The 12,104-nt window shown below is 35.2% G+C and overlaps 1 protein-coding gene across 1 annotated transcript; it reads right to left on the bottom strand.

Annotated features, from left to right (window-relative positions):
* Positions 1 to 3,027: 3,027 nt before the first annotated feature.
* LOC137933946 (uncharacterized) lies at positions 3,028 to 10,211 on the bottom strand. Its single transcript, XM_068778090.1, has 6 exons — positions 9,616 to 10,211; positions 8,084 to 8,195; positions 7,801 to 7,972; positions 7,484 to 7,677; positions 7,035 to 7,158; positions 3,028 to 3,450 (listed from the first exon to the last, which is right to left on the bottom strand). The coding sequence occupies exons 1-5, from the start codon at positions 10,059 to 10,061 to the stop codon at positions 7,036 to 7,038; spliced, it is 1,047 nt and encodes a 348-aa protein (XP_068634191.1). The 5' UTR covers positions 10,062 to 10,211; the 3' UTR covers positions 3,028 to 3,450; position 7,035.
* Positions 10,212 to 12,104: the final 1,893 nt, after the last annotated feature.

Here is a 12,104-nt window from a genome sequence, read left to right as displayed (position 1 = left end):
CCTAGATCATCGTGTTAATATAGGATTTTTTTTTATTCCCTCTTGAGTCAAACTTGGTCACCCCCGAAAAGTCATACTCGGTAAAATTTGTTAAAAGTTATTTCAATACTACTATTACAGTCTCCTTCTTATTATGGGGGTGATTATTTTCTCTTCCTTTAATCCCTCATTACCCTTTTACTTATTATCTTTTTCCTACTATCCTTTTTGTACTCTTGTTTACACTTTTAGGCCAACTCCTTGTGCATTGCTTTGGCTGGTTTTCTTTTTTATATATGGGTATTTCTAAGTCCACTAAGACTTTTTTTATTAGTACCATTTGGGTTTTTATCACCGTCTTTGGAGTGACTAGCATTACTTTCTTTAGTAATTATTATTATTATTTTATTAGAAATCTTTTAAGGTTGGTTTCGACTTTTGCATGTTTTACTTTTTGAGAGTTTGTGTCCAATTGAGTACCCATGTTTTACTTTGTAAGAGTTTGTGTCCGATTGAATACTTATCCTTGGGACACCTTGATGGAGGAGACATTTACTCTAACTATTTTTTTGTTTTAAGCTAGTAACATTGTCATTAGCTTAAGGGGGAGAATAAAAGGAGATGTATGCATAATAAGATTGGAAGTTGAGTGTTCCGGTGGTTGTGCTTCATTTTAAATTGAAATATGGATGTTGTTATCATTTGGGAAGAAGCAGCATAATTTACAATGAAGAATTTCAAGTATTATGGTAATCAAATTTTATGTAACTAGAATATCCAAAGGGAGAACAAGATGAATACTACAAACAAGATGTCAACAAGAACAAGATGAATCAAAGCAAGGCAATACAATTTTCTTTTTCAAGAACACAAGTTTCTTTACCAAAATTATTTGTTAATAAAGTTACAAACACCAACTTGAGGGGTAGTGTTAAGAGACTCTCATGCGCGTAGGAGTGGCATGACTAGTAAATAAGGAGAACTTCCATAGAGATGGCATAAAATTGCAATTATGCAAGCTGGTGTATATCCACTTATGTTTTTTTTTTTTCCTTTTGAAACATGTATCCCTAAGGGCATTGTAGTTATTATAAACACATTCACACAACTATAAATATAACCTCAAAGAATGGGTAGAGCATTTAATCCTTTTCCCCTTGGCTCAAATTCGTCCATACACCATTTTTTTCCCCCTTCCTTCTCTCCCTCGTTTCTTCTGTCCTCTCTCCCAAGAGCTAGAATTACTCTCTTCTCTCCTTCCCTTAAAATCTATTGTGTTTATGTCTTGTCCCTAGAAATCAACAAGTTGATAGATATAATCTCTTTGTTTATTTCTATAATCAACTCCCATTTTGTACTACACTAAGCATTTATGAAATGAATGGCCTAGAACCACATTTTGCCTTATTATGTAACTTTTTTTTGCTTATGAAAAAAAAAGGGGGGAGAAAGAACAAAAATTAAACTATGTCTAAAACTAAAAAGATCAAATCTTATTTGCATAGATTCAAGGGGAGCTAGCTATAAAATTGAACTCTATCACTTGAATCATTTTAATGCTCCTTATGCATATGGGTAAATGTTATTTCTAGTTTTTCTATGTTAAGTTTTGTCATGGGGGAGATTGTTAACCTAGAGTTGACTCTCATATTTTGATGATAACAAAAATTAATAGTGCTAACAATTACAAATTTAGCATTTCAGATGTAATTTCTTTAAGAGACACCAAATCACGGTCTTTGCAAAAGACCTTGAACTCTATTGTCAAAACATCTTGAAGAAGCACCCATAAGTGAAAAAATGAAGAATGAAAGATTAGACTCCAAGTTGTATAAAAAAATCTCAAAAATTTAATATGTAAGACGGCAACCCCAAAACCTCAAATTTGAGGTACAGATGACTTTTTTAGAGGTTTAGGACATATTTCATTCACACTATGTTTTACCAATGCATATCAAAGTTTTAAACATATTAGAATAACTTAGGATAGGTCTTATCATGTTTTGAAGCCTAAATTAGAAAAATGGCTTTGGTATGATCAATCGTTACTTAACAATGATTAATCATCTAATATGGAAACTGGCTAAAAGTATAAAACATGATTGATCAATCAGGGTGATTGATGGATCAGATGGAACTTGGCTAGAATGAGCTATAAAACATTAGCGATCATTCCCACTAGATTGATCAATCATCCATGTCCATGCATTGAAAAATTATAAAGCAAGATCGATCATACCTAGAGTATTTGATCAATCATACAAAAGTATAAAAAAGAGGGACACAAAACATGATCAACCTTACACAATTCATTGATTGATCATATTTAGTTTTGCATAGCCATAGCATCAATGCATGATCGATCAGTCAGGGTGGACTAATCGATCTACACATTTACATTCCCACCAAACGTGACTTAGCATAATTATTAAGCATTTACCTGCTGCATTCTAAGTTATTCCTACTTGAAATTCATTTGAAAACCTTCCAACATACAACATCAAGGTCTAAATACATTTTGATCCGTCCTTCAAAGTTGAAGGCTTGAAAATCTCAAAATAAAAGATTGTCTCTCCAACAAACTCAAAGGGTGTAAGCTTTTCTTCTTTTGTTCATGGCATATAAAGGAGTTGAAATCTCTTTTGTGAGAATCTCAACTATTAAAATTAATTAGAGGAATGAATACCAATAGTGAAACATAAATAACAAAACATCATTCTGTGAATTTGTTGTGTGCATTTTCATATTTCATATTTTTTTAATTTCGTCTGTGTATTATTATCGTAAGAAACAATGGCATAAAATGGAAAAATTAAATAGTATTTATGTGTACACTAGAAAAAAAGGAAAATTATGTTCCTCATACATTGAAGATAATAAGAACCAACTAGAAAATTTTATCATCCCAAAAACAGCACAAATACCAAAGGGGTCAGTAACTTGGAAAAGCAGTGGTGTGTTAAATAAGGATAAACAATCAATCCCAAAAAAAGAAAAAAGAAAAAAAAAAAAGAGAGAAGCATTTAGCAGACAAGTAGAAATCTCTGTTTTTGAACAAACCATGCATGAGGAATTTATAATACAAGGTTACATTGTCTGTTACAGTAGGTTTAATATTACAGAGATAACAAAGACATGGTCAGCACACAAAAAATAACTGTCAAAATGATCATGTCAAATAAAGAAGAGTAAAACCAATCAATTTGCCCTAAAAGATTGGTAAAAACCTCTTTCATATGTTTCTTCAGTTTCCATGAACTATCATTAAGTTTCTGACTTGAGCTCCAGACTTTAGTTCAAAAACTAAACGGTATCAAATTCCTAGCCTATACCCAAGCTACAAACTTTGTGTGACAAATGGATTCAGTTCACAAATTTTGTGAGTCTTGGCATCTAACCAAACAAAGGTAAACTTTTTCATGAAGTGTCTGCTGTAACCGTTAAACAAATAAGAAGTCATTTGATGTTAATCTGCAAGAAGAAGAAGAGAAGAGTGTCATCTGGCATGAAAACATCAGCAGAGGGATAATATGAAACATATCAAAACGTCCTACAAGAGAAAATCCAGATACCCAAAAAACAAAATTAGCTTCCAAAACACAAAAGAAGAGGCTGTACTACATTTTTTTTTTTGTGATCAGCTAGTACGTGGTTACTTTTGCAGATCAGATAAGTCATATACACTGATAAGTACATGACAACCTCTTAGACATTTCAATTTCTTAATAAGAGTATAATGCTGAGATGAGGGATGTGAAATTTCAAACTAGATCATGAACCATGTTAGAAGGTATAATTAGGTTTCACTTTTTTTCTAGGAAAGTGTTTTCTACTTAGAAACTGAATTTCTAAGGTTTATGGACTGCAGGGCATGGATATAATTTTTTGCATTGTTTTAGTTCTAAATAAGAGAGGGTCTGTAAACCCTAATTTCTCCCATCTTTTTTCTTCCTGCAAAATTCAACATGGTATTAAAACAACGGTCCTAACATAGAGAATGAGAAGATGGAACAGATGGAGAAGAAGGGGGAAAAGAAGAAGAAGAAGAAGAAGAAGAAAAGCTCTTGTTCTTGCACCTGCTTTTTTCCCTTGGAATTCACACTATCATACAAAATTTCTATATTTTAAATCATATATTTCTGGAAAAAATTTTGAGCCTAGTTTCCAATGCAAAACAAATTTTGGGAATCAGAGTTTCCTACAAAAAAAAATTGACATTTGAAACAACAAAGGTCAAGCAACAAGAAAGTTTCAAGCGGTAGTAGAAAACGTGAATTTGTAGTATGATTTGTGACATAAACAACAAGAGTTTATATTGAGAATTATATCGTAAAAAAAAAAATCTATGAGCCTATTTTCTAACCCAACAAACCACTTCTCAATTTGATTTTTCTAGAGAGAGATATCGATATCATAAGAATTAAAGGTCATGCTGAAAGCCTATTGTATGTGGAAATCTGAATTTTAAGCCTGATTTTTTCTGTCACTTTATTGAAGTTTTTTTTTTTTTTTTTTTTTTTGTGCCTAAATCTTCTATTTGTCTTCAAAGTCTAGTACAAGACTCTACCAACATGAGTTCTTTTTGCAAGAATTTCTTTGTTGTCAAATTTTTTGAATTAAATTTGAAGTTTATGCTTATTTCTATTTCAGGAAAGTTTCCTAATTTGATACATACAAAAATGTCAAAGCATGATAGTCTGTTTTTTGCAAACTCCTTCAAGTTTCCTCCTCTAGTCCCTGCAAATTGCCATTTGTCATTGTTTATGTTTTTCTATACATCTTTAACTTAGTAAGTGTTTTTCTACTGAATATTTCAACCCATAATTCGCTTTCATTTATTTTTTATCTTGCAAGTTTTCAAATAGTTTTCCCCATTTCTTGTGTCAAAATTGGTCATTCTGATTAATCTATTGATTTGAGGAACACCTCCTTATTTTCTTTAAATTTAGAAACTCGCTTTGGAAGTATAGTGTTGCATTGTACGCCTCCTATCTAAAGTTTCTAAATTCAAAGAATAGGTTTTGGAAGTATGAGTGTTGTATTGTGTGCCTCCTATCTAAAGTTTCTAAATTTAAAGAATCAGTTTTGGAAGGAGTGTTGCACTGTGCACCTCCTCCTTGTATTTGAAGTACGAGTGTTGCTACTTTTTACTTACATCTTTGAATTCCTCTAGTATATATTCAGTATGTCATTATTTTTATAACTTGGGAATAATGCCTATAGGCCCACTACCTGCAAAGATTAAGAATATGCCAATATCCAATTTGAGTCAAGTTTTTTTATTTTCAACCAAGTGATGGTTTTTTTTTTAGCTATCCTTAAAAGTGAGTAGTCTCTTTTTCATGCCCTAAAATTGGGTTTCTTTTCCGCCTGAGAAGCTTTTTGTTTTTAAACTTCAACGTTTTTTTACTAGTGTATGGAGTTTTGCCATTTGGCTAAAAGTGATTTTTCTTCTCCCATATTGTTTTATCCAAGTTGGGTTTTTTTGTCCTTTGATCCCCAACTTGAAGGGTAGAAGTGGAAAGAGAAGTACGAAGAATGAGATATTTGGTAAAAGCCTACCATAAAAAAAAAAAAATTGGAGACCAGCAATGAAAAATTTCACACATGTTGTTAAGAATATCCAAGGGGGAGACTGAAAGATGAAAATTTTACAACAAAGATATTGAAGGCCAAAGACAGAGAAGCCACATTGACCTGAATTTCTTGAAGACGAATTGTTTTGTTGAAGAATTACGTTTTATATTTTTTTATGGTTATGGGACTATGAGACAACTTCTATAACAGGCTTGAAACTATATAATCAAGCTTGAGGGAAAGTGTTAGAAGGTATAATTAGTTTTTACTTATTTTCCAGGAAAGTGTTTTCTACTTAGAACCTGAATTCCTAGGGTTTATGGGCTGCAAGGACATGGATGTGATTTTTTATATTGTTTAAATTATAAATAAAGGAGAGGGGTTCGTAACCCCTAAGCTCTCCCTTTTTTTCCTTCCTGCAAAATTCAACAAACCACAATCTCTACTATGCATTCATGTATCTGGTACAATAAACAAATCAATAAACTACCCAGTCCTTTATTGCTAATGGTAGGTTGGGCTTATTGTCATTCCTCAAAATTAATGAAGTTACATATAAAGTTAAAAAATCATAAATAATGGTCCCACAAGGAGCTTAATGCACAAAAATGAATCCACAATCAAATTATGTAAACCAATCAAGTAATTGTCAAAACCATTGACCCCATGAGAACTCCACATTGATTGGTACCCATATTATGATGCTGATATTTAACTTGTCATCCATAAATCTGACCAGTATGTGAATCACACAGACAATGACTAGGGATGGGCATCGGTTCAGGTTTCACGGGGAACCTGACCTGACCCAACCCAAAACCCCTGGTTCAGGCTTCGGGTTTCACTCCACAGATTGGGGACGGGGTGGGGAAAAAACTCATTAGGTTCCTGGGGTCAGAGATGGGTTTTCTCAAGCCCGAGCTGCAAGGACGAGATGGGGAAATAAAACGGGGTAAGGATGGGTCAAGGGGTTTACGGGAATGAGTCGAGTTTACAGGAATGAGGCAGGGATAGGTCTGGTTTAAATCGGGTTTACGAAGACAGAGCACAGACGGGGTTGTGGGAACGACGATCTGGTCAAGGTCGGGTTTAACATTTTGGATTTTTTTGGGGGGTTCAGGATTTGGTGTTGGGGTTGGGAGTCTTGTGCCCACCCCTAACAATGACAGCTTTGGAGAAACAGATTGACCAGTCAATCACCTAAATTCTCATCATTGGTAACTTGATCAGATAATCACATTTTCCACTAGTCCAATGTTCATCCATAGGGGGGACTACCACCAGATGGCAAATAAGGTTTACTGTGTCCTTCGTATACCCTAATCTCCAATCTATGTTGATGGGTTCTTTGAAACCTGGATTCTACGTCAGAGTTAAAAGAACTGCGCACATAAGAAAATTCTAAATATAGATGAAAAAGGAATGAAGTGAAAGAAATTGCTCAAAAAGAAACATTATAACCCAGTTATGAAACATACATCATGTTTTCTTGGTGAAGTGCCGCAGCAACATCTCAGACATTCCTAATGCTGAAAAATTTTCACATCCAAAAAGTTCTTGAAGTCTGGCATCACAGCGTATCACCATTGAGTTGAGTGGGTCCTACCAGAGAACAGATAGTAAAAACTTGAGATCACTGGAAGTAAATGCTTAATTATATTGATTTGCATAATTATGCTAATATGTTGCAGAATAAGCTAATTAGCCACTATTCCCTCCTACATTAATATATATTTTTCTGAAGGACTCCACCGAGCCAATTTTTAGGAATAAAAAATTAAGCAAACATTTCTGCCTATATCAGGATGTGAGATACAAGTTTTCTGCCCGAAGAATGCAGGGCATGCTAGAGCAACAACTTACTCAAAATTTTCTACAATATAACATATAAGGCAGCAAATAAGGAGAGGAGAAAAAAAGTAAGAACCTCCAGCTGATTAACTTTGATGTAATCCCAAACACGTTTTTCAGCTTCTGGTTGCTGCATCTCCTTCTCGCCAGTGCCAAAAAAATTGGCAAGCAGGTCAGATATCAGAATGGGGGGAGACTCTGTATCAGTAGAATCAGTTGCAGTGTCTGCACCTGTGGTCTTTAACTTTTTTGGATCCAGTTCAGGTTCTTCTGCAAAAATGTTTAAAAAGGCATACCCTTATTACATTAAAGTCGTACCTTTCTCAAAAAAAAAAAAAAGGAAGTAGAAGACTCCGAAACCTTTGAGAAAAAGAGGAAAAAAAGACCACATACTGGTAGGATCAAGTGGTAAGATATGCTTAGCCAGCAGCTTATTCATCTTGAACATGTCAGTGCAATCTGTCTCAAACACCAGTTTGAGTTCATCATTGCAAATGATCTTTCTTTTGTTGTTGGGATCTTGGAGATTGTTCTTTCGTATGTATGCCCAGAGCTGCTTCACAATCTGGCTCAGTAGAGTAGTTGTTACCAAACAGAATGGAGTAAGATAACTTAGAAGGAGCAGAAATAATAAATAATAAAGAAACAACATCAACTTTCTTCAGTCAATGAGAACCTGAGTCCTTGGCATGGTTGGCTCACCAACAATGACTTGTAGTGCAGGTGAAACACCACATACTTTATTTAAACCCCCTGGGCCCCCTTTTCTTTTAGTTCCAGGTTGCGGACTGCAATATAGTGACAGCACATAGACAGTATATTAGATGTTTCCTTCTTTTCTTTCGAAAAATAAAAACATACAAACATCAAATAACACCAGAAGATACTTCCTCTCGTCAAACATAAACCTGCCCCACAATTACACAGTGCTCTCACTCAAGCACTTAATTTAGATAAAAGATAAATTCATATAAAGAAAGAAAACCTTTAAAAAAAAATTATTACTACCAGAGTTTTTAGTCAAATAGCTGAAAAGAAAAAGAACATGCTCTCAACAATTTGTCACAAGGAGAAATAAACACAGCTAACTGATTAATGTTATTTTCAAACCAAAGATTCTACCAAAGGGCACCTCCATGAAAAAGCTCAAGAGAGCCTTTCCTCCAGAATTTGGTGCCTGCTAAAACTAGAAGCTCAGATAACAGGTCTCCACCTCTAACACAGGTCCTATTTAGAAACATTCATTACTCATAACGAACTTCATCCATTCTATAGAACAGCAAAAACACTTCTCATCTGAAGAAACCCCTACTGCCCACACAACATCTCACTCAAACTTTAGCAATAAAATTTACTTACTCTAACTCAGGCGAGCAGAGACTCATATCTATATGAACAATGTAGCGTACAGCGGGCTGGACAAGTTAAATATGCTAAAAAAATTAAAAACCAATAAAATATTTTAAAGAAAAGAGCCAAGCGGACCAAATTTAGTGAGGCTTCATCGCTCACTTACTCTAAATCTTGGAAACTCCAATATCGTTCCTAACCCGAATTTCAACTCAAAATCAAACCTAACTGTAATAAATATAATAAAATAACAGTTTATTTCCCCCAACAAAGATACCTAAAAAGCAAACAAAGTGAACCAATGCCTCAACCGCCACCTCACTACTTTCAAAACCAGAAAATAAACCTGCAAGCAAGCGAAATATCTGAACTTCAACTACTCAAGAACAAGATACACCTAAACCAACAGCAAATTCAAAATTTATAGAAAAACAAACAAGACAGCAACATCTTATACACGAAGAAGAAAAGACAGAAGAAAAAAATTAAGGACCACTCATGAGCATCGTAAATTAACAGCAATCAAAAGAGAAAAATAAATTCTAAAAGACACCGCAAATCAAAAGTACTTGAAAAATATGAAAAATGGGACAATAACCACAATCATGCATATCCACGCACATCTGAGAAATGATGGAAAGATAAAAACAAGACTTACACGAAAATATAAAAAGACGTCGCAAAAACACATCTTTGTAGCGGGCTCGAAAAAATTAATTAAATAGACCCACGCAGATAAAAAAAAAAATCTTAATAAAAAATTATGGTAATTGTTTTCACTAGACTTTGTACGAAAAAAACACAAGAAGCCACAACAAACTGAGGAAGAAGTAGAACTGAAATGGGTAAAGTGAGCACCTCTCTTTTGGGACTTCCTGGGCAGCCAGCACATTTCCAGACACCGGAATACCAGTCTTTGCGGCATCCCCCTGAAGCAGAACCTGATGTGGATACCGAAAATCGATCTCCTGCGGACCCGCCCGAGGAAAAGAGCTTTGCTGGTAGGGCTGTACAGAGAAGGGCGCAGGAGCAGAAGAAGACGGCGGGTGAACAAGATGAAATAGTTGAGGCTGCGGTGACTGAAAACGCTGGTGGTTCTGAAGCGCAAAATGGTCTTTCGAATGTGTTTGTGACCGGAGAATGAGATCGATCTGATCGCTGATGAAGGCGGCCTTGTCAGAAAGGTCAAGACCGAGCTTGGCCTCCAGCTGCTGCACAACACCGGTAACGGAGGTGACGGCGGCAGGGTCCGACTGCCGAAGCACCAAGGCGACGCCGTTGGCTATATCTTGGTCCGAAACCATTTCAAAATTTAGGGTTACATTTAACGGCCAAATAAAAAACGGACGATAACGATTTTCTGTCTCTCGTTCAATGGACTTGTCTCCCCTATCTCTTTCTCCGTCTCTCTCTCTCTCTCTCTCTCTCTCTCTCTTCTGTCGGAAAGACTTCTCTCTCCTCACCAGAAAACCCTGTGTCTATTCTCTTCTCTTTCCCTCTATGTAAGCGACGAAATTACTAGAACGGGCTAAGATGGTCTCGAAATTTACCAGGCTGCGGTGGACCCTTATGCCCCTGCGACGTCGGGATCTACATTTGGAGAGTAGAGAACTAAGGCAGCTCGTAGCTTACCTGCATTCCTTTGCTTAATACTCCACAAGGTGGTCTTCCTTGGTAGCTCTCCAACTATAGGAAGGCAAAAAACATAAAAAGAAGATAGACAAAGACATTTTGTGGTTTTTGTTAATGAAGGACATGATAAATCCTAGCCTGGGTTTAGAGACGAGAGAGAAAGAGAAGACTCCAGTTTAACTTGAGAGAATGAGAGAGGATAGGAAGAGAGACTGGGATTCGCTTGACGATACCCTGACTCGTGGGTTAACTTTAATACTCCCTCTCAAGCTAGTGCATATACATAATAAATTCTTAGTTTTGCACATGAATCATGAACAGACGTTGTTATATCCTAGAACTTCCAAAGCCTACCAATGTGACATTTGAGGACGATACATAAACTGGTTGACTACACTCACAACAAAATAAATGATTGGTTGTGTCATTGGGATGTAGATTAACTTTCTAACCAATCACTGAAACTTTCCCGCATCTATCTCATTACCTTAGAATGTTATTTACCTTTCAAATCAAGAGGATTACAAATCATACTTGTCTCATTCAATAAAATCTAACAACATATATTTTTGTTGAAATAGAATAATACTATGCCTAGATTGTAACATTTCAATGCCAAGGAAGTAATTTAGAAACCCCAAATCTTTAGTTTAAAAAACTTTACCCAAGCCCCTCATTTGTCTTTAGAATTTCAACTTTATTACTACTAGTGAGTATCATGTCATCCATGTGTATAGCCATAAGAACCACATTGCAACTAGTATGTTTAACAGACACAGAATGATCATCCTCGTGCCTTTTGAAGCCAAAGTCAAATCCACTTTACCAAACATTTCAAACCATTCTCATGATATAATTGCTTTTAAGCCAAGTGGTGGTGTCATGTAAAGCTCCTCATGAAGGTCACCATTAAGAAATACATTTTTAACTTCCAACTCATGGAGGTCTCAATTAAAATTGGTAATGGCAAAGATTATAACACATACCAACGTTCATAGTCAATGTTATATATTGAGTATAACCCTTGGCTACTTATCTGGCTTTAAGGTGGGCAACAATACCATTTGCATTATGTCTCACAATAAAAACTTATATGCCACCAATCGACTCCTTTCCATAGGTAAGGAAGTCAAGTCCTATGTGTAGTTCCCATACATGACTGCCTTCTCCTATTCCATATTTGTTCTCCACCTCAAATCCTGTAAGGCGTCCTAATAATCTTTGGGAAGGACTGAAGACATGTTTCTAGAAAAGAACAACAGTTAGGAGAAAACCAAGATGACAATATTGCTAGAAAATAACAACAACTAGGTGTTCTTGTTGCAACTAGGTGTCCTGAGAAGTTGAAGATCATGATGGGATACATGATCGAGGTCTTTCTGTATAGTTATAGGACGAGTGTCATATAAAGAACCGAAACCCTACTGTAAAAGTGCCCTTGTTGCAAGAAAATAGAGACTCTAATTAACATATAAAATTCATGATAATAACCAATTAAATCATATGAAACCATAACTATACCCTTTACCCACTTTTTTTTAAACTATTTAATAATAAATTTTAATAATTTTATTGATAATAGTACATTTTGGTATAATTTATGGATTAATAATTAAATATGAACATATTTATGGAGGGATTTTTAGATAATTTTCATAATCACTCTGTTTAATCTTCCATACAGTCATGATTCCAACAAAGCAGTCTTTATGATC

Source organism: Aristolochia californica, unplaced genomic scaffold (genome assembly GCF_029961685.1).
Source record: "Aristolochia californica isolate CCGP_79_NKW_82.1479 unplaced genomic scaffold, dmAriCali1.0.hap1 SCAF_10, whole genome shotgun sequence".
Taxonomy (NCBI): Eukaryota; Viridiplantae; Streptophyta; class Magnoliopsida; order Piperales; family Aristolochiaceae; genus Aristolochia; species Aristolochia californica.
Note: the sequence above shows the minus strand (reverse complement) of the source record. Positions and strands in the feature narration are given on the sequence as shown.

Coding starts and splice junctions, on each gene's coding strand:
- LOC137933946 (XM_068778090.1), bottom strand. CDS start 10,061: ATGGTTTCGGACCAAGATATAGCCAACGGCGTCGCCTTGGTGCTTCGG. Junction 7,973..8,083: donor CAACCATGCCAAGGACTCAG/GTTCTCATTGAC, acceptor CTACTGAGCCAG/ATTGTGAAGCAGCTCTGGGC. Junction 7,678..7,800: donor CTTACCACTTGATCCTACCA/GTATGTGGTCTT, acceptor ACATTTTTGCAG/AAGAACCTGAACTGGATCCA.